Source organism: Nuphar pumila, chromosome 4, assembly GCF_984573655.1.
Source record: "Nuphar pumila chromosome 4, dmNupPumi1.hap1.1, whole genome shotgun sequence".
NCBI lineage: Eukaryota > Viridiplantae > Streptophyta > Magnoliopsida > Nymphaeales > Nymphaeaceae > Nuphar > Nuphar pumila.
The window spans coordinates 12,249,767-12,268,588 of record NC_143252.1 but is presented as its reverse complement, the minus strand read 5'-3'; the positions used below and the strand labels follow the sequence as shown (position 1 = coordinate 12,268,588).

The 18,822-nt window shown below is 37.2% G+C and overlaps 1 protein-coding gene across 1 annotated transcript in view; it reads left to right on the top strand.

Annotated features, from left to right (window-relative positions):
* The first annotated feature begins 2,159 nt into the window (after positions 1-2,159).
* Positions 2,160-18,822, top strand: part of LOC149839394 (mitochondrial 28S ribosomal protein S29-like protein) — a 43,778-nt gene continuing 27,115 nt past the window's right edge. Inside the window, exons 1-5 of the mRNA XM_090002518.1 lie at positions 2,160-2,747; positions 2,883-3,046; positions 6,270-6,481; positions 15,627-15,881; positions 16,286-16,372. Coding sequence (XP_089858644.1) covers positions 2,320-2,747; positions 2,883-3,046; positions 6,270-6,481; positions 15,627-15,881; positions 16,286-16,372 — 1,146 coding nt within the window. The 5' untranslated portion in view covers positions 2,160-2,319. The remainder of the gene's footprint in view (positions 2,748-2,882; positions 3,047-6,269; positions 6,482-15,626; positions 15,882-16,285; positions 16,373-18,822) is intronic.

Below are 18,822 nucleotides of genomic sequence, written 5' to 3'. Positions count from 1 at the left end.
TGGTCCCTATTGATAGTAATTGTTCTCTCTTGCTTTGCAATTGCTCTCTATTGCATAAATAGTTAATTGAGTTATAAATTTTATCATAATTGAATCCCTTTAAAATATTGCATGAATCTTATTTGTATTTTTTTTTACTTATTTGTTTCATTAGAGAGATTCGTATACATAACTTTTTGGATTCTAACAACTCTACTTTTATGTTTTTTGTAGTCCCAGATCCCAGTGAGGCGACTTGCTTTTGAGAAGAGTCACGAGGGGACTACACAACTGTTTGGCAGATACCTTTGAATAACGTGACTCTTCTTTTTGCTTTATTTATATTTTATTTTCTTATGTCTCAGACTTTATGCATTTTAATCAAATGTTTGGTTTAAAAGCTGAGTATAAGACCCTTTGTGGTGGTGGTTGTGTTTAACTATAAGGGCCTCAGGTTTCTGGGAATGTTTTCGTACTTAAAAAAAAAAATTGCCACTTTTTCATATGTATGAATTGGGGTTGTTACACCTTGACTCAAATATATCTCATAAAGGAGTTCAACCAGGTCAGGTTGGGCGGTGCCTAAGGATGCACAACGAATTGAACTGACTCAAGCTTGGCTCGACTCAGTTAAGCTCGGCCCAAAACTTGTTCGTGCTTTAAATGTGCCAAGCTTTTATATGGTTCTAAGGCTCAGATGAGTAAATGAACCGAGCTTGATTAGCCTACCGAGCTCAATAAAGCTCAGATACAAGCATATATAAAATATGTTTGCAAAATTAATCAACAAGTCATTGTTACTATAAAGGCTAGGTCATTAGTTATTTCTCAAAAGGTCACTTGTGAAACCTTGAGAGAGGTTAGGGTTCTAATCCCACCTTCTCCAAAATTTTTGAAAGATGATTTTTTTGGAATGCCATAAAGCTTGGCTCGGCTCGAGCTTGGAACCAAGTTGAGTCTTAACAATGCCATTCAAGCTCATCTCCAAGTTTGGGCAGAAATATTTTGAATCGAGCCGAGTTCGAACAACCCAAGCTTGGCTTGAACTCAAGATCATGCACCCTGACCCAAAATACATGCGAAAGGCCAAGTCACCCACCCTAGATAGTGTGCATCTTAACGGGGACCCCAACCTCTTTGAGCCCCCTACCCCCACCTAGGGGTGAGCATTGGGCTGGCCTGACCCACTAATGGATCAGGCCAACCCGGTTCTTAACAGGGTCGGGTTTGAAGAGACGTTTATGGCTTGACCCAAACCCATTTATAGGTTATTTTTTAATAAAATTAATACATTAATTACTATAACACAAAAAATGAATTAAATAAAAAAACATAAAATTTAAAATAACACAAAACATTTAAAAGATTTTTTTGTAACATGCTATGATATTTCCAAAATAAAAGATATACAACTTGAAATGGATTCAACCATGATTTTTTATGCTATGGATGCAAAATCCACATCCACCCATGTTATTATAATGCCCAAAAATTCTAGGCAAAGGACATAGCACAATGCATTACGTTAACATATCATTAGATGTATTATGATGTGATGCTACACGACCTAAGAAAGATAAATAGTGATAATTAACAAATAGCAAGTTTCCATGATAATTAACAAATAGCAAGTTCCCATGCAACTAATGAGGTAAATAATAATAGTTAACAAATAACAAGTTCTCCTACAAGTAATTAAGCAAATAGTAATAGTTATCAAAGGAGTGATGCTTAGCTGCGCAATCACTCGAAGCCAAATGCCAGCGGAAAATGTCAACTTTCTCAAAAATACTTTTACTGACATACTAAAAGTGTGCGCTAGTAAAGGTCTGACACTTTTTGCAGTGCACTCAGGATCTTTACTGACACTTTTTTAAAGGTCTCGCATATACTGTTAGATGTTAGTACACCATAAAAAGTCAACGTCATTCCTACTGGTAGTTGCACTTTTCATTATCCAAGTGTAATAGTTATTTTTTTTTAAATTATTAAAAAAATAATAAATAACTCAAGCTCATCGGTTCGAGTTTTGGGTCGATACCTAACGAGCCCGAAGCTAAAAATCATAGTCCAAACCCAACTCATGGCGAGCCTGGTCGGCTTGGCCCATCGGACCGTCCGGCCCGTTGCCCACCACTGCCCTAGCACCCCCAACCCCGATTCCCCCTCCCTCTCTCCCTCACACACACACACAGAAAACGCCAACTTCTTCTCCCCACCTCCTCTGTCTTCTCACCTTTCCCCCTCTCCGCCTTGTCACTGCGGTACAACATCCAGCGTTCCCTCTCCCTAGTTTAGACTCCTGGCTTGGCCTCTGCCCGGAGGTGAAGCGCCGAAAAAATGCTGCGTGCAATCATCCAGCGCGGCCGCTGTGCTGCCGCGCTCACTCGCGCTCCCTCAAACCCTTCTCCTCTGATCTCCTTCCCTCGCGCCATCGATACAAAGATCAGCGGGAGCCAATCCCTTCCCTCCTCCTCTTCTTCCCATTCGTATCCCTTTTCTACCGCTTCCAAATCCTCTGGCGCCAAAGGCTCCAAGGCCAAGCCCAAGCCCAAGGGGAAAGCCAAGGGCGAGTCTCCCACCAAATCCGAAGAAACCTCTTCACTCGACGACTTCGATTTCGATCTGCCCTTGGAGGATCACGTCGGAGCCTACAAGGACGACGATGAGAGCTTGAACATTGGGCCGAAGGGGCTGCCCCTGTTCACTCAGGCGAATACTATTTCTCAACTCGCCAGAAAGGACGCCTGTAGCTACATGGACTTCAGGTTAGGCCGTCTGGCCCTCTGTCCCGAAACCTGAACTTGAACTCTTTGTGGGGATTTTCCATTTCTTCTTTGTCTTCCATTTTTTCTCAAGGTTGGTCTCTTTCGTGGGTTTTCCCTTGTTTTTCCCACGGTCAGCATGGAAGATTTGACTGAAGTATTGGCCGAAGGGCTGCCGCTTGGGATGAAGAAGGAATTGGAAGAGACGAAACGGAGTGCACTGTTGGTCAGGGAGAGTTTCCTGGAGCTTCGCGATAATTTCAAGCGCGTAGTTGATCCACCAATTCGCCAAGAGAGTAAATGTGAGTTTTTGGTACTTTATTCTTCTTTTTATTTTTCTTTTCTTTTTGTTCTTGGAGTCTTTCCTGCTTAAAAATTTTCTCGACTATGTTATTACGCTTTTCCTATGCAACATCTTGTCTCCAATTCATCAATGGATTGCGAATTGTTATATTGAACCAAGTTCAAAGGAACAATGAAAAGAAAGAAAAGGTTCTAATATAGTATGAGAGAGGGATGAGTTTTTTAGAATAGAAAGAGATATTGGCAACGATGAAGTTAGGGTAGTAACTCTGTCAAGGAGATGGACTACATTTAGCTCTAAGGCACCACCAAAGTTTTTTAAGGGGTGAGGTGTAATGAGGCGTTTTTGCAAAATATAGCCAAGGTGTAAGCCTCAATGCTTTTTGAGACATAAAGTTTATAAATATTAATCTTTTTAAGAATATAAAAAATAAATTTTACCTATAAAACATAAATAAATAGCAATAAATGTAAATATTCAAATAAGCAACATTGGGAAAATCAAATGCTAGTAGAAAACTAACTTGTATTTTCATTATGTATGAAAATACACATCCGCAACTGCAACACACAAGGACACCATTCGGGAACCTCATAGTATGATGAAGAAGCAAGAAGACATAGTTAGCCCTTGATTGTATTTTGCAGTGAAGGGTTGTAAATCATAGGCTCTTATTTATATTTGGGTGCCCTAATAGGGCTGATTAAAAACGTGACATAAGAAAGAAAAAAAATAGAAAAATATGCCACTAAGGGGATGTCACCTATACAACATGAAATAACAAAAATAGAAAATTACAAGCATGCCGTCATTAATGAGTCTTCTAACTTGAATGACATGATTACCCTTGGGGATTCATGCACTCCTATTCTAACACCGTCCTTCAAGTTTTACATATCTCCAGAAATGTGCAACTTGTTCTTTAGATATTTATGCCTTTCTCTTGAAGACCCCTTTGTAAAAATATTTTCCACTTGCTGATATGAATTGATGAACTTCATTTCCATTTTCTCTGACAAAATGATAACCAACCTGGAAGTGTTTGTAATTATTATCTAACACGTGCTTGTGACTAGTGAAATATCACTTTTATTATCACAATATAAAACCAGTCAATATTTTCAATTTCTACACTTGTAGAAAACCTCTAACCCATGAAACTTCAATAACTAATCCAACCAATGCTCTATATTCTGTTTCTGTACTAGACCTGACAATGGTCTTTTGCTTTCTACTTTTCCACGATATCAAATTCTTTCTCAGATAAACTCAATAACTTGAAATACAGTTTGGATCTCTAGCCGAATCAGCATAAGTCAATACTATGTTAAATGGACAACCTTTCCTATAATAAATTAAACCGTGATGTAAAGTCCCTTTTGCGTACTTTATAATGTGTTTCAAAGCTTACATGTGAATTGTTAGAAAATGCAGATTTGACAAATCTAATTCACTGTGTAAGTGTGTTTGGCTTGGTGATAGTTAAATACTGCAATCTTCCTGCTGTGCTTCCAAATTTCTTTGGTTCCATTGATGGTTTTCCTTCACTTGAGGATAATTTTTTGTTCATGCAAACTGGAGTTTCTATAGGTTTGCATCCATGCATCTAAACTCAGACATGTAAGCATATTTTTTGTTACATTAGCACCGTTTGATTAGAAGTTCTATCCATCTTAATTTCCAAAGAGAATCTTAAATGACCAAGATCTTTTAATTAAAAAAAAACTTTGGTGTTTTGAGTCAGCATATTTGAGTTTCCTGTCAGAATGATATCAATCAACACATAGCAAAATAATTATATATGCCATGAGGTCCATGGTAGATAAATATGGAATTATCAATAGGAACCTTAATAAAACCATGCTTCTTGATGGCACCATAAAAACTCTCAAACTGGGTCCTAGAGGCTTATGTAAGTCCACAAATAAACCGATTACACTTGCATACATATTTTTTTGGGTATAGATGAAAGAACTTTATAGGCTGCTCGATTTAGACATCTTCTTTCAACTCACCATGCCAAAACACGTTTTTAACATCTAATTCAAATAAAGGTCAGCTAAATGATAATGAAGGAGACAATATAATTCTAACACTTACAATTTTGGCAACTGAGCTAAAGGTCTCCTTGTAATTATACCTTGATGCTGGTTGTATCCATGGCAACAAGCCTGGCTTTAAATTTTTTTTATACTCCCATCTGATTTATATTTGACCTTATATACTTGCTGCTTGCTAAATTTAAAAATTCTCATCCACTGACCCTGGAACAATTGTCTGTGTATTATTTTGATGCATGGCTTCTTCTCTTTCATAGTTTCAATCCACTTTTGATCTTTTGTTGCTTCAATGTAACTCTCTGTTGATTTTATAAACTTCACTAATGAAAACTTGAAAATTAGAGGAGAACGTTTATAGGAATCAAACCTTTCTAAGATGCTTCATCCTGGCAGATCTTCTTAATACCACTTGTTAAAACTATTAGGTTGTTCAGGGGCTGAATCATTAATGCCACTTTCTCTTGAACTCGATCTTCTTCATTAAATACTAAAATATCTCTGTTAGTTGTTCACCATCTCTCTGCACTATTGGCTGATCTTGTTCATCTTTATCATGTGATGCAGCCATCTTGTTGTTAGTCCTACTCCATGACATGGGGTACTTGGTCTTTTGTGCACAGGGTCATGTTGGTAAAATTTTGTTTTGTAAAGGATAAGTGTCATGTATCATATGTGTAATATGTTATTTCTTCATTTCTTCTTTATTCTTCTTTTCCTTGTCACCTATGTCACATGGGTGTGGGTACGGGTGCGACACGGGTGCAGAGCAATTTCAAAAATTTTGGATACAGGGACACGGCTATATATATACATATATAACAATCATAAATGGACAAAAATAGACTCGGTCAAAGTTGACCGAGTCCAAAATTAATTTTAATAAATGAACCAAAATAGACTTGGTCAAAGTTGACCGAGTCCAAAATGTGGACGGACTCGGCCCCGGTCTGACACTTCGTTGACCGTGTCCGCCCCGAAGCCGCACCCGTGTCGGGGCGTGTCGACGCGGGTGCGTCGACCTTTTAGCCGAGTCCATGTGACTTAGATTATAACCTATTAATCTTCAATAATGTTGAGTTTATTGAATGACTTAAAATTAAAACTGTGGTATCGAATTTGTGCTAAGTTGCATTTTGTTTATTGCTGTTCCATTTTCTCCAGCTTCAAAAGCTAGAAAGCAGATTGTCTTGGATGGTCCTGTTAGCTGTGGAAAAAGTATTGCACTTGCTATGCTTGTACACTGGGCACGAACTGAAGGTTGGATAGTTTTCTATGTTCCATATGGAAGGGAGTGGACTCATGGTGGTTTCTTCTATAGGAATCCACAGACAGGTCTTTGGGACACACCTGTTCAGGCTACAAAAATTCTCCAGGTACACATTTTCTTTCTCTATTTTAAACTTGAAGTCTGTTTTAATTATCTAAATTGGCTACTCTTGATTGATGTGCGGTTTTTAGGATGTCTCATGCTATTTATCCACATCCTTATTATTATTTGTTACCAATGTCGCCACAACGTGGAGTCCATTTAAATTCTGAATCTTTTCCCAGATATTTTCCCATTGCCTATCATGCTCACTTACTAGCTGTCTTGTACTATATCAGTCCCTGGTGGACAAGTTTATCTGCATTAGATGAGGCAGTTGATAGGGACGACCAAATATTTATTTTCTCTTTCCTCAGAAGCAGAGACTAAAGTTGCTCTTGCATTCAGTAATTGTTTTTCTAATTCTACATCACTGAGAAGTTGGAAATGAATCATCATCTTTTATAAAGTGCCAAATAATCATCATATAATTTCTGGTCATTTTTTGCACATGCAAGAACTTATAAACTGTTTCTGGCTCAATTATCTAATATTACTTTATTATATGAGTGTTGTGGAAGGACCTTAGCAGTATTCCTCCTAAAAAAGAGACAAGGGAGAATAAATTTTCCACCAGTGTGATCAATTTCAAAAATGCTGATTACCGGTTCATCTTAACTAACATGTGACCATAGGATTAACTTGAATGCTTTGCAAATGTTTTATTTGTTGGTTAACAACAGATAGGTCAGGTTTTAAGGTATTGTTATAGTACTATGAATTTTGATGATACTAGTTGTCTCCCCTTTGTGAGAACTTTGTCTAAGGTTTTCTGATCAGTTGAAGTTTGTCTTATACTGTCATAGTGCTTCTGCTTGTTTGGCTGAAGTACTGTCAAATTGTTGGGCATTATCCAACCTTGGAGCCTTCCAAGAAGGTTTGGATAAGTTTATCTGGTTGGATCTGCAGGGTTCCAGTGCTAGTTGATAGACATTGATCTGAGGGAAGATCTGATCCAGCCTTCTCACAAATAATTTTTTCAATAAGAGTTGGTGTGATTGATTAATCTGATATAGTTCTATTCCAACTGGAACCAGATCCAGGCCTGTGCCTATCAGATTCAAGTCTGATCAGACTCATCAGAGTCAGACATGACCCAGCAGGATGCCTTAAGGTTTGCCTCTGTCCAGACCTGATTAGGTCTGGCACAAGTTAGACCAGTTGTACCCTTAGTTGTATTGATACTTATGGAAGACAACTCTAACTACCTGTTTTGTCCATAAGTTCCATTACTATAACATTGTCATGATTCTCCATTTCCACTCTCATACTGCATATAGCTTCCTTGTATTCTATAACAGTTTTGCATCGTTTGTATGTTGATTGTTTCTGATGACAACAGCACCATGGTTTTGTGACAAATCCATAGTTTGATGGGCATTGAGAAGACTGAGATCAGTTGTCACTTCTTCCATTTGTGTTTTTCTATGTGAGCATTGATCAGATTGAGATTGGTTGTCACCTCTTCAATTTGTGTTTTCCCATGTATGTTTCTTCAAAAGCCTGATCACTATTTTCACCAAAATTATGTCATTTTGCTTGGTTCCAAACACTTACATGTTATTGCTCTTTTTGTACATATCCAAGGAGTCTTTGCACTGTGAAAAGCAGAGGGGTCAATTTTTTGGGAACAAACCAGCAATTTAGTCGGTTTTGGCAACAGAAGTCAATTTTTTTCTTTTTAATAATATACCTAACATTGATTAGGGCCTGCAATCAGGTCATATCTGAGACCTGATCTATCAGATTGTTAGGTATCTTGCTGATGTCAGCAGGTAAATGATGACTTTAGGAGCCTGAGTTCTTATATCACCTCATAGATGCTAGATCTGCTTCTCCAACATTGGATTTTGAAGCTTGGATTGATGTAATTGGACATGCTCAAATTTTATGAACAACATTCAACAAGAACTAAGAATAAGAAAGAAGAATTACTAGTGTTTTTGAGAGATAATGTCACACCTCAATGGCCAAAACTAACCCGTAATTGGTCCAGTCTTTGGTGTGACTTTAGGCTCTTCATATCTGTGTTCAGGACTTAAATAACCCGAAAAAGCTTCAAGAACTCAAACATTTACAGATCATTCAAACAACCCTATCTAATAACTGATCTTTCATGAAAATATCCAATATAAGACAAAGTGCAACTATGTGATGATTATTATGTCCTCTAAAAGATCAAACTAATAACTCAACCGAGGTTTTGATGCTTGACTTCCTTGTTGCTATCCTCGTTGAAATATCTTGTGAGCATCTCTTTAAATTCTTGCTACTTCTATTAAAATTCTTACTCTGAAAAGACAATAATAACAATTAATGAGTTACACACTCAATAAGCAATTAATTACAGTCTTAATAATTAGGTTTTTAAGATTTCAAAAAGAGGTGAAAAAAAACATTTTCGAAAAGACACCATAATAAATCTTTAAATCATTTTTTACAAACTTTATTTGAACAATAAAACCAACTTTTTAGAATGTGGTACATATATAAAAGACAATAAAGGGGATTTTCAAACACTTTGTAAACCACTTTACAAACTCATGAAACTTACTTTTAAAAAAGCTGACATTTCTAATTTTGTTACTTTTAGAGAGCACTTCTAAAAGTTCCGATTCACAATCCCATTCCTAATTTTACTTGGGTCGATAAAATCCCTTCGTATTTTAAATGGGCCGATAACACTAGTGGTGGCGGGTTTTACCACCCATTGGATATCCGATTTGGCCAACGAACCCGTATCCCTTTTAGAAACTTTAATGAGCCATTCATTGGTGGGGGGTTCCACCTTTTCCATTGACTACACCAAATGGTAACTTGATTTCGTAGGACTAAGTCAACTGGGCCGATAAATCCCAATGACAAGCCAAATGGGTCAATTACCCTTTTCAAAAGGGTCTCGTAAACCTTGATAAGGTTGTTGGGGGTCAATATACCATCCTGTCGGCAGTCCACTTACACTTATGTGAACAAATATTTAAATTCAAACACTCAAAATCAATAAAAACAATATTCTTTTCGAATAATTGAATTTGAAAACATTTGAAATGAACTTTCATATGATTTTCAATGTCAAATCCAATTTTCTAAATAACATGATTTCAAATCAACTAAAAAACGATAAAATGAATGTAAAATGATACTTAAAACAATATGAAAGATATAACTAATCACTTTTAAAGCAATTTAGGAAATCTGATGGTTTTTCAAAGCAATTTTAGAAAACCAGTTTAACTGAAACTTGATGGCTTTTCGAAACAATTTTAGAAAACTAGTTTAACTTGAAAGAGGTTGTAAAACCATATTTAATAACAATAAAACTTTGTGACTATTGAAAACCATAAACTTTAGAAAAGATAGAGCTGAAATCAATTATTTGGTTTATGTGATTTACCTTCAAATTTCATAATTAGAGGAACAAATTAACTTTTGAACATTCAAAACAAAACTATAAATCACTTAATTCAATTGCTTACAATAACTAATTGATCAAAACTATGATCTCATTATCAAGAAACTAATTCAGAAGGTCTACATCTAATTATAGAAATGTGACTAGTTGTATACTTAATTGACTTTAGCTGTAAAAACTATAACTAATGATGAATACAACTAACTTAAGGCAATAAAATCTTGATTATCATAACTCTAATTACTTATAAGAACATCTAATTATTAAAACTGAATTAATCACTTACTTAGAATTGCAAGCTCCAAGCTCGCAGGTCGTCCTTGCGCCTCCTCTTCCTTCCTCTCCCTTCTCTTTTCATACTCTTTAGGGGTCACCCCCTAGGGGTATTTATAGAGGGGTTAAGGTGGCAAAAAAAGGGGGCTGGAAAGGGGCTAAATTATAATTTTACCCTTGGCCTTCCTACTTGTTTCCATGTAAGTCCCTAACCTTTTTTCTTATTTACATGCCCCTAACCTTCTTTCTTATTTACATGTAAGCTATGTCACATAGGTGCGGGTACGAGTGTGGGTGCGGCGATGCGACACTTTAAAAAAATTTGGGTGCGGGGGTGCGGGAGGGTATCTATCTATCTATCAAGAGAGAGAGAGAGAGAGAGAGAGAGAGAGAGAGAGAGAGAGAGAGAGAGAGAGATTGGGTCTAGATCAAGTGTGGATCTATATTAAGATCCACACTTGATCCAAATCTACCTTTTTTAATAAAAAGGTGAGGGCATGAAACCCCCCTTTTTTTCTCTCTCACTCTCTCTCTTAGGTGGGTTTCGATCGAGAGGGTATCCCTTCTCTGTCTGGCAGATTGGATAAACGGGAAGAAGAAGAACAAGAAGAAGGTAGGTCACCGGTATGGCCTCTCTCTCTCTCTCAGGCAGATTGGAAGAAGAAGAAAAAAAAGAAGAGGTGAAGGTGCAACCCTTCCTCTTCCTCTTTCGTCTTCTTCTTCCTTCTCCTTCCCTGCCTCTTCCTCTTTCTTCTTCTTCTTTTTTCTCCTTCTCTTCCTCTTTTTCTTTCACCTTCTTCCCTCCTCTTCCTCTTTCGTCTTCTTCTTCCTTCTCCTCTTTCTTTTTTTCTTCTTCCTCCTCCTGTGTATAACTGTTTAGTTATACACTGCTGGTCCCAAGCCCAGATAAAGGAGGAGGGTTGCGGTAGGCAGTGACAACCAGCATAAAAACTTAGTCATACCCTATGAATATGAACCAATATGAGAATTTCGTTGGGGCGTTCCCTACTGAGCGACGCGCTGTACTCTATAGGCCCGAAGGCAGTGATAAATGGGCAAGGGTTGCTAGGTCGTCGCCCAGAAGCGACGCGTCACACTGGCGCCCGGGTGTGGTGTCAAATAGGCAAGGGTTCCCTCACTTTGTTGGACGGGTGGGGGTAAGGAAGTTAGTCCAAGACCATAAAATTAGGTTAGCCACTTGAAACATAGGGTCTTTAACTGGTAAGTTGGTAGAGTTAGTAGATGTTATGTGTAGGAGAAAGATTGATATTTTATGTCTACAAGAGACCAAATGGGTATGTGAGAAAGCAAAAGTGATAGAACCTTGGGGATATAAGATTTGGTATAAAGGAATAAATAGGAATATGAATGGAGTAGGGATTGTTATGAGTTGTGAGTTTATAGATAATGTAGTTGAGGTCCGTAGGAAGGGTGATAGGATTTTACTTATTAAATTAGTATTATGTACGGATATTATTAATATTATTAGTGTTTATGCACCTCAAGTAGGTTTAGATGATTCCATTAAGCATCAATTTTGAGAAGATTTAGATGGAGTAGTACAAGGGATATCTTATGGAGAAAAGATTTTCATCGGCGGTGACTTTAATGAACATGTAGGCATTAGTAGGGATGAATTTGAGAGTATCCATGGAGGCTATGGTATAGGAGAAAGAAACGAAAGTGGAGAAAGGATTTTAGATTTTGGTTTGTCCTATGATATGATCTTAGCCAACACTTGGTTTAGGAAGATGGAGTCTCACCTAGTAACATTTAAAAGTGGGGTTAATACGAGGCAGATAGATTTTTTCCTACTTAGAAAGAGAGATAGGGGTTGTTGCATCGATTGTAAGGTTATATCGGGTAAAAGTGTAGCTACACAACATAGAGTCTTAATTTTGGATCTTAGAATTAGACAATGCCGAAAAAGTGATAGACATAGGATAGATCCTAGAATTAAGTGGTGGGCACTGAAAGGAGCTAAACAAGGAATGTTTGTAGAGCAGGTAGTTAAGAAAGCTGATTGGTGTCTCGAGGAGGATTTAGAATCAATGTGGAATAAGATAGCGGGTGGCATGAGAAAGGTGGCTAAGGAGGTATTGGGTGAGTCTAAAGGCGGTGCACCGCTAGGTAAGGATACATCATGGTGGAACGAGGATGTCAAATTAGCTATTAAGGTTAAAAGAGAGTGTTATAGAGATCTAAGTAAGAGTCGTGATAATGAGAATTTGGAGAAGTATATGATAGCAAAGAAGGAAGCTAAAAAAGTAGTTCGAAACGCGAGGGATAAGGTATATAAGGAGGTTTATGACAAGTTGGATACCAAAGAGGGCGAGAAGAATATTTATAGGCTTGCAAAGATGAGAGATAGGAAATCGAGGGATCTGAGTATGGTTAGATGTATCAAAGATGAAACACAAAGGGTTTTAGTCAAAGATGAGGAGATTAAGGAAAGATTATTTTGATAAGCTATTTAATGGAAGTCATGCTCAGGATCTTGGAAACTTCTCCATTCATTTTCATGAGATGAATCGTGACTTCATGCGCAAGATTCAAAAGAAAGAAATTGCAGAGGCTTTGAAGAAAATGAAATCAAGAAGGGCAGTTGGCCCAGATGGTATACCTATTGAGGCTTGGAAATGCTTGGGAGAGAAAGGTTTAGAATGGTTGACAAATCTTTTTAACAAGATTTGGCGGACAAATAAGATGCCTAATGAGTGGATGAAGAGTACTTTGGTGCCTCTATATAAGAATAAGGGTGATATACAAGATTGCATAAACTATCGTGGTATAAAACTCATGAGTCATACTATGAAACTTTGGGAGAGGGTGATTGAGTCTAGGTTGAGGAAGATTGTCATGATATCAGAGAATCAATTTGGTTTTATGCCTGGAAGATCAACTATGAAAGCTATACATCTTCTTAGACAACTTATTTAGAGAAACAGAGAGAGGAACAAAGATTTGCATATGTTTTTTATTGATTTGGAGAAGGCATACGATAGAGTACCTAGGGATGTTCTCTGGTGGACAATGATGAAGAAAGATGTTTCTCTCAAGTACATTAGTATAATTAAAGATATGTATGAAGGAGTAGTAACCAATGTCCGCACTTGTGGAGGGATGACAACCAATTTTCTTATAACGGTTGGGTTACATTAAGGATCTGCTTTAAGTCTTTTCCTATTTGCTATTAGTGATGGATGAGCTTACGAGATCAATTCAAGAAAATGTGCCGTGGTGTATATTGTTTGCTGATGATATTGTTTTGATTGATGAGTCTAGAGCTGGGGTTAATGCTAAGTTAGAATTATGGAGACAGACATTGGAAGCAAGAGGTTTTAAGTTGAGTAAGAGTAAGACAAAATATATGTAATGTCGGTTTAGTAAGCAACGAAGTAGTGATGGGAGTGTAGTGAAGCTTGGTGAGCAAGAAATACCGGTGGATGATTGTTTCAAATATTTGGGATCTATCATTCAAAAGTATGGAGAAATTGATGGAGATGTAAATCATAGGATAAAGGTTGGGTGGATGAAATGAAAAAGTGCAACTGGAGTGTTGTGCGATTGTAGAATGCCATTGCGGTTGAAGGGAAAGTTTTATAGGATGACTATTAGGCCCGCTTTACTATATGGTACGGAATGTTGGGCTGCCAAGAGATATCATATTCAAAAAATGAGTGTAGCTGAGATGCGTATGCTTAGATGGATGTGTGAAAATACAATAAAAGATAAGATTCGGAACGAGGAGATACATAAGAATGTAGGTGTTGCACTCATTGAAAATAAGATGAGAGAGAATCGTTTATGGTGGTTTGGACATATTCGGCGAAGGCCTAATGATGTTCCAGTTAGAAGGATGGAGAAATGGGAAAATATATTAGTTAAAAGAGGTCGGGGTAGGCCTAGGAAGACATGGATGGAGATGATAGGAAAGGATATGAATGCTTTGAACCTCACCGAGGACATGGCATTGGATAGAAATGATTGGAGGAGAAGGATCCATGTGGAAGACCCATAATGATTTTCTTTTTTGGTTCATATCGCCGACCCCAATTGTTTTGGGATGAAGGCGTAGTTGTTGTTGTTGTTCCTCCTCTTCTTCCTCTTTCTCTTTCTTCCTCTTCCTCCTCCTTTTTCTTCTTCCTCCTTGTTTCACCGACATAATAAAACAACAAAAAAAATATTGGGTCATGATTTCCAAAATGGACTCGGTTAAAGTTGATGGAGTCCATTTTGGAAAAATATAACCCTAGTTCCAGGTTGACCGCACCTAGGATTATATTGACCGCAGCGGGTGCCGCACTCGCGTCGCGTCGACACGGGTGCGGCACCCGGTTTAGCGAGTCCCTGTGACATAGCATGCAACTAAATGTTCTCGGTTATATTTATTTTATTTTTATTCTCCATTTACTTAAGACAATAGATATAAACAAGCAAATACCTCCCTATTTGAATCCATTAAAAATATTTAAAAATTCAAATTATTATAGAATAAAGAGTCAACTTCAAGGTTCTAGTACAAATTTCAGAATTTTGTGGTTGGGTTAAAAATTGTGCATGTTGAAATCTTAATATTTCTTTGGTCTTATATTTTCAAAAGTTTTCTTTTTACATATTATTACTTTGTGTCAAAAGTCTGATAGAAAATCTTTCATAATTTAATTATTAAAAATATTTTCATGTTGTGGGCACCTTTCATAGCACTTGGACAGATAAAAACCTAGGTTTGACTTTTAAATAAATCTCTATATTTGGAGTAAAATTAGCACATATATCTGAGGGAAATAGGGTAGGGTATTACATAATAGGAAAAAAGTCATATTCAGGATCAAAGCACAAGGAGAATAGCAGGACAAGAGAATAAGTTAAGAGAAAAGATAGGAAAAGAGGAACAAAACAAGGAATAAGAATCAGAAGAAGAATATAGAGAGATAGGATTGGATGCTGGACTCGCCTGGATTAAGTTTAATGCTATGATGAGGGAGAGCTGAGGGAGAACTCAGACCAGCCCAACTTTGTGCTTGGATGGGACAACACATCTTATTAAGTGTATTATGTAAATAATAGGTTTCCAGCAAAGTGACCAAAATTCCCTTGTACACAACATATTTGTACAAAACAAACTAAAGAATATATAGTGTGTTCCTAACAGGCCTTGATAGTAATTGTGTTTACTTTTTCACATTTATTGGTGACCTTCGTTATTTTTTCCCTAAAAGCAGTTTATTTTCTTCTTCAGTCTTTTCTTTCATGTGGGTCATTCAGTGTTTGAGAGAATTGCTTGAATTAATTGATAGAAGGAATTATTGTTTATATCCTGCATCAAGAAGTGCATTACTTTGTATTTACTGGGATCCACAGTTATTTTGTGTTTAGGTGTGGTTTTCCCTGATCCTGGTAACTGGAAATACATGTATGAGGACATGATGTCTTCAATTTAATTTATTAAGGTGTTTCTCTTCAGGATTTTCTTAAATGCAATGAAGTTCAAATGCGGAAATTACCTTGCCAAATTTTTGAACCTATTCCCCTGGGAGAGGGTGCTGGTATTGGAATGATGAAAGGTGTTGACTCTATGGCAATGCCGGAAGGTTCTACTTTATATGATTTAATTCAAACAGGCCTTTCATATTCACAAGCTGCTGTTGGAGTAGTTGTGCGCTTGAGAAAGGAGTTATCCCTTATTAAACATGTACCAGTACTTATTGCTGTTGATCAAGTAAGTTTCGTGTATCATCATTCAGATTCTTGATATTTCTTCAATGCAAACTAGTTCAAAGCAATACCGTTCTTCAGAATTATTGGGAATTCTCAAATTATTTAGGGCCTAAAGTTGTTTGAGCTGTGTTGATTGCTCAAACAGGCCTAGATTGTGCAGGACTGGGTTATGCCCAAGACAGTGGCTGCTGTACCAGTGCCTTGTCTAAGTCTAATTGCCATGGATCCTTTTCAGGATTCAGTGACTTGATCTATAGCATCCAAGGTGATTCCAGTACTGTATAGTTGGCCAGGTTGACTCTGACAATCTGAATGAGCCATTTGCTGCAATTTTTATGTATAATAACTAAAAACTTAGGAATGATGTAAAACCTCACCCCTTTTTTCCTGTTTTTTACTATGCAGTACAATAATTGGTTTACGTTCAGCGAGTATCAGGAGCCAGTAACAGCCCGCTCTTGTCGGCCAATTCATGCAAAAGAACTCTCTACGGTCAGTATTATGACTTGATTTTGGACTTGATGGATCTCAGATGTGAAGGATCTCTATGTCGACATTAGTTGATTAGTTCTCAATGTGTTTGGCCTTTCATAAGGTTTTATTTTGTTACTCTGTTGAATTTTAGATTGAATTAAAAGGGTGCATGTATATTGTTTATCTGTCATCAAGTGTTCAAGGTTGAATCGTAGGTTAAACTAGCATGCTCTATTATTGCTTTGAAGGTGTAATTATTACAAGTAACAGACAGACCCATTTGCAAGCAGATTTAACACAGCTGATTAGTTTACAGGATGGTTATAATTAGAGAAATTGGTCTGTGATCTTATTTGGAGAAAATATCTTACACTAGTCAGTCTCCATGTGTAAGTCGGATTGCATTTTCCCACAATTTTATTTATATATTAAATCCCAGAAAGCCACTGCACGCATGGTAGGATTAATCAACAGTACACCTTACATTCTATCATATAACTACTCTTAGGCTTTTTTTCTGTTGTTATTTGCCATCTTGCAATGCATTTCTGTTGGGAGTGGATAGTTTCAATTTCACTCTGATGGTAGAAAGAAAGGCGTTTCAAACTCTGACAGTTTTCTTCAGGTTTTCAAGGATGATTTTGTGCTATGGTGTTTTTGACTGAAATCAATTCCTCCATCACTGCAAGACCGGGTCTTTTGCTTTTGTTAATTGATGATGAACATTTTGCTGAGCAGTGATGTATTATTATTTCCTTTGGTTACCACACAACAGCAGTCTCAAGGTTGTTCATGTTTTCGTAATGTTGGTCGTGTAACTATACCAGCAATGCTTGAGAGAATCAGGTATCACACAGCTAAAAAGTGTGGAAATGGTGCTCCATTGGAATTCCACACAGAATGCTGGCAGCATGTTTTGTTAGATTCAACTACAGTTCCGATTGCCACTTATCCTGCCACCACACAAAAATCTTATGTTCGCTTTCTTCAGACAATTCTTTGTGGCTCAGCACGGAGTGTGAACTTTGGTCTTATAATCAGATAACACATGTGCAAGGAAACATAAATGGGTATCTTGTAAGGTGATTGGTATACAATCATTCAACGTTTCATTTATCTTGAGATAAACTTGAGTACAAACCTCAATATATGACATCCAAAGAGCCCTTTATGAAATTCAAGGATACTTTCGCATATGTAATTGTTGTTAGTTCATTATGATCGTCTCACTACTGGGCCATGCTTAAGTGTTTCATAGTGGTTTTTATTCAAGCTTTCATGCACATGGATGAACAAGAAAGAGGCAAGAAGAAAGAAGAGGAACACCAAACTTCATTAGCAAGAAAACTGAAAAAGATACAATATATAGGGGTCGACCCCCTCTACTCCACTAAATGACAAAAACGGTTGACTACATCCTATTTTCAGATTACATAAATACCCCTAAAGAAAATGATATATACACTTAGTGGGGGGCAGTACAAATAACTAGTGATACACATGATGCTAATATATTACACTCTTCAACACTCCCTCAAACTTGAGATGATGCAAGAGGAATCATCCCAAGTTTGGAAAGAAAGGAATGACAGTGTAATGAGGCTCTTAGTAAAAACATCTGCAATTTGCTCTTTTGTCCAACATGCTCGAGAGCTATGACTCCATCCTCATAGGCTCTTCTGGTGAAGTGACAATTATTCTCAATATGTTTCGTTTGCTCATAAAACTCAGGATTCTTAGCAATATGAATAGCATTCATATTGTCACAATATAGAGGTGTCTTCTTAGAGACTGTCACTCCTAGCTCTTTCAGGAGCCATCTAATCCATATGATTTTAGCAATAGCCTGGGTCATATTCTGCCTCTGCAGTAGACAGAGCAATCGTTGCTTTTTACTCTTCCATGAAATCAAAGAGCTCCCAATAAACACACAAAAACCAATATTTGAGAGTCGATCCTCCAAAGTTTGAATCACAAAGGGCTCTAACATCTGTGGAGGATGAGGAAGAGAAAAAACATTCCAAAATGCAGTGTCTCACATATCAGCTAATCCTGAGCACAACAACGAGATGCACTGATGTAAGTGAAATTATAAACTGGCTGACAACATGGACTGCATTAGGTAATGTATGGTTTGAAGATGGTCAAATATATCAATCTGCCCACCAATTGCTTCTGAACTTCTCAGCTTGATATTTGTTTCCATAGTAGTAGAAACCATTTTGGAGTCATTTGCCAGCCTTACTTAAGTTACAAGATCTGCATATTTATGCTGTGACAAGAAGAACCCTCTTTTAGGATAAGCAACCTCAAGGTCCAAGAAATACTTCAAATATCCCAAGTCTTTCATCTCAAAGATACCAACAAGCCTGCTCTTGGTATCAACTATTTTCTGCACATCATCTCCTCTAATAGTCATGTCATCTACATGCAAGAGCAATATACATTTTCCTTGATTAGAGGAAACA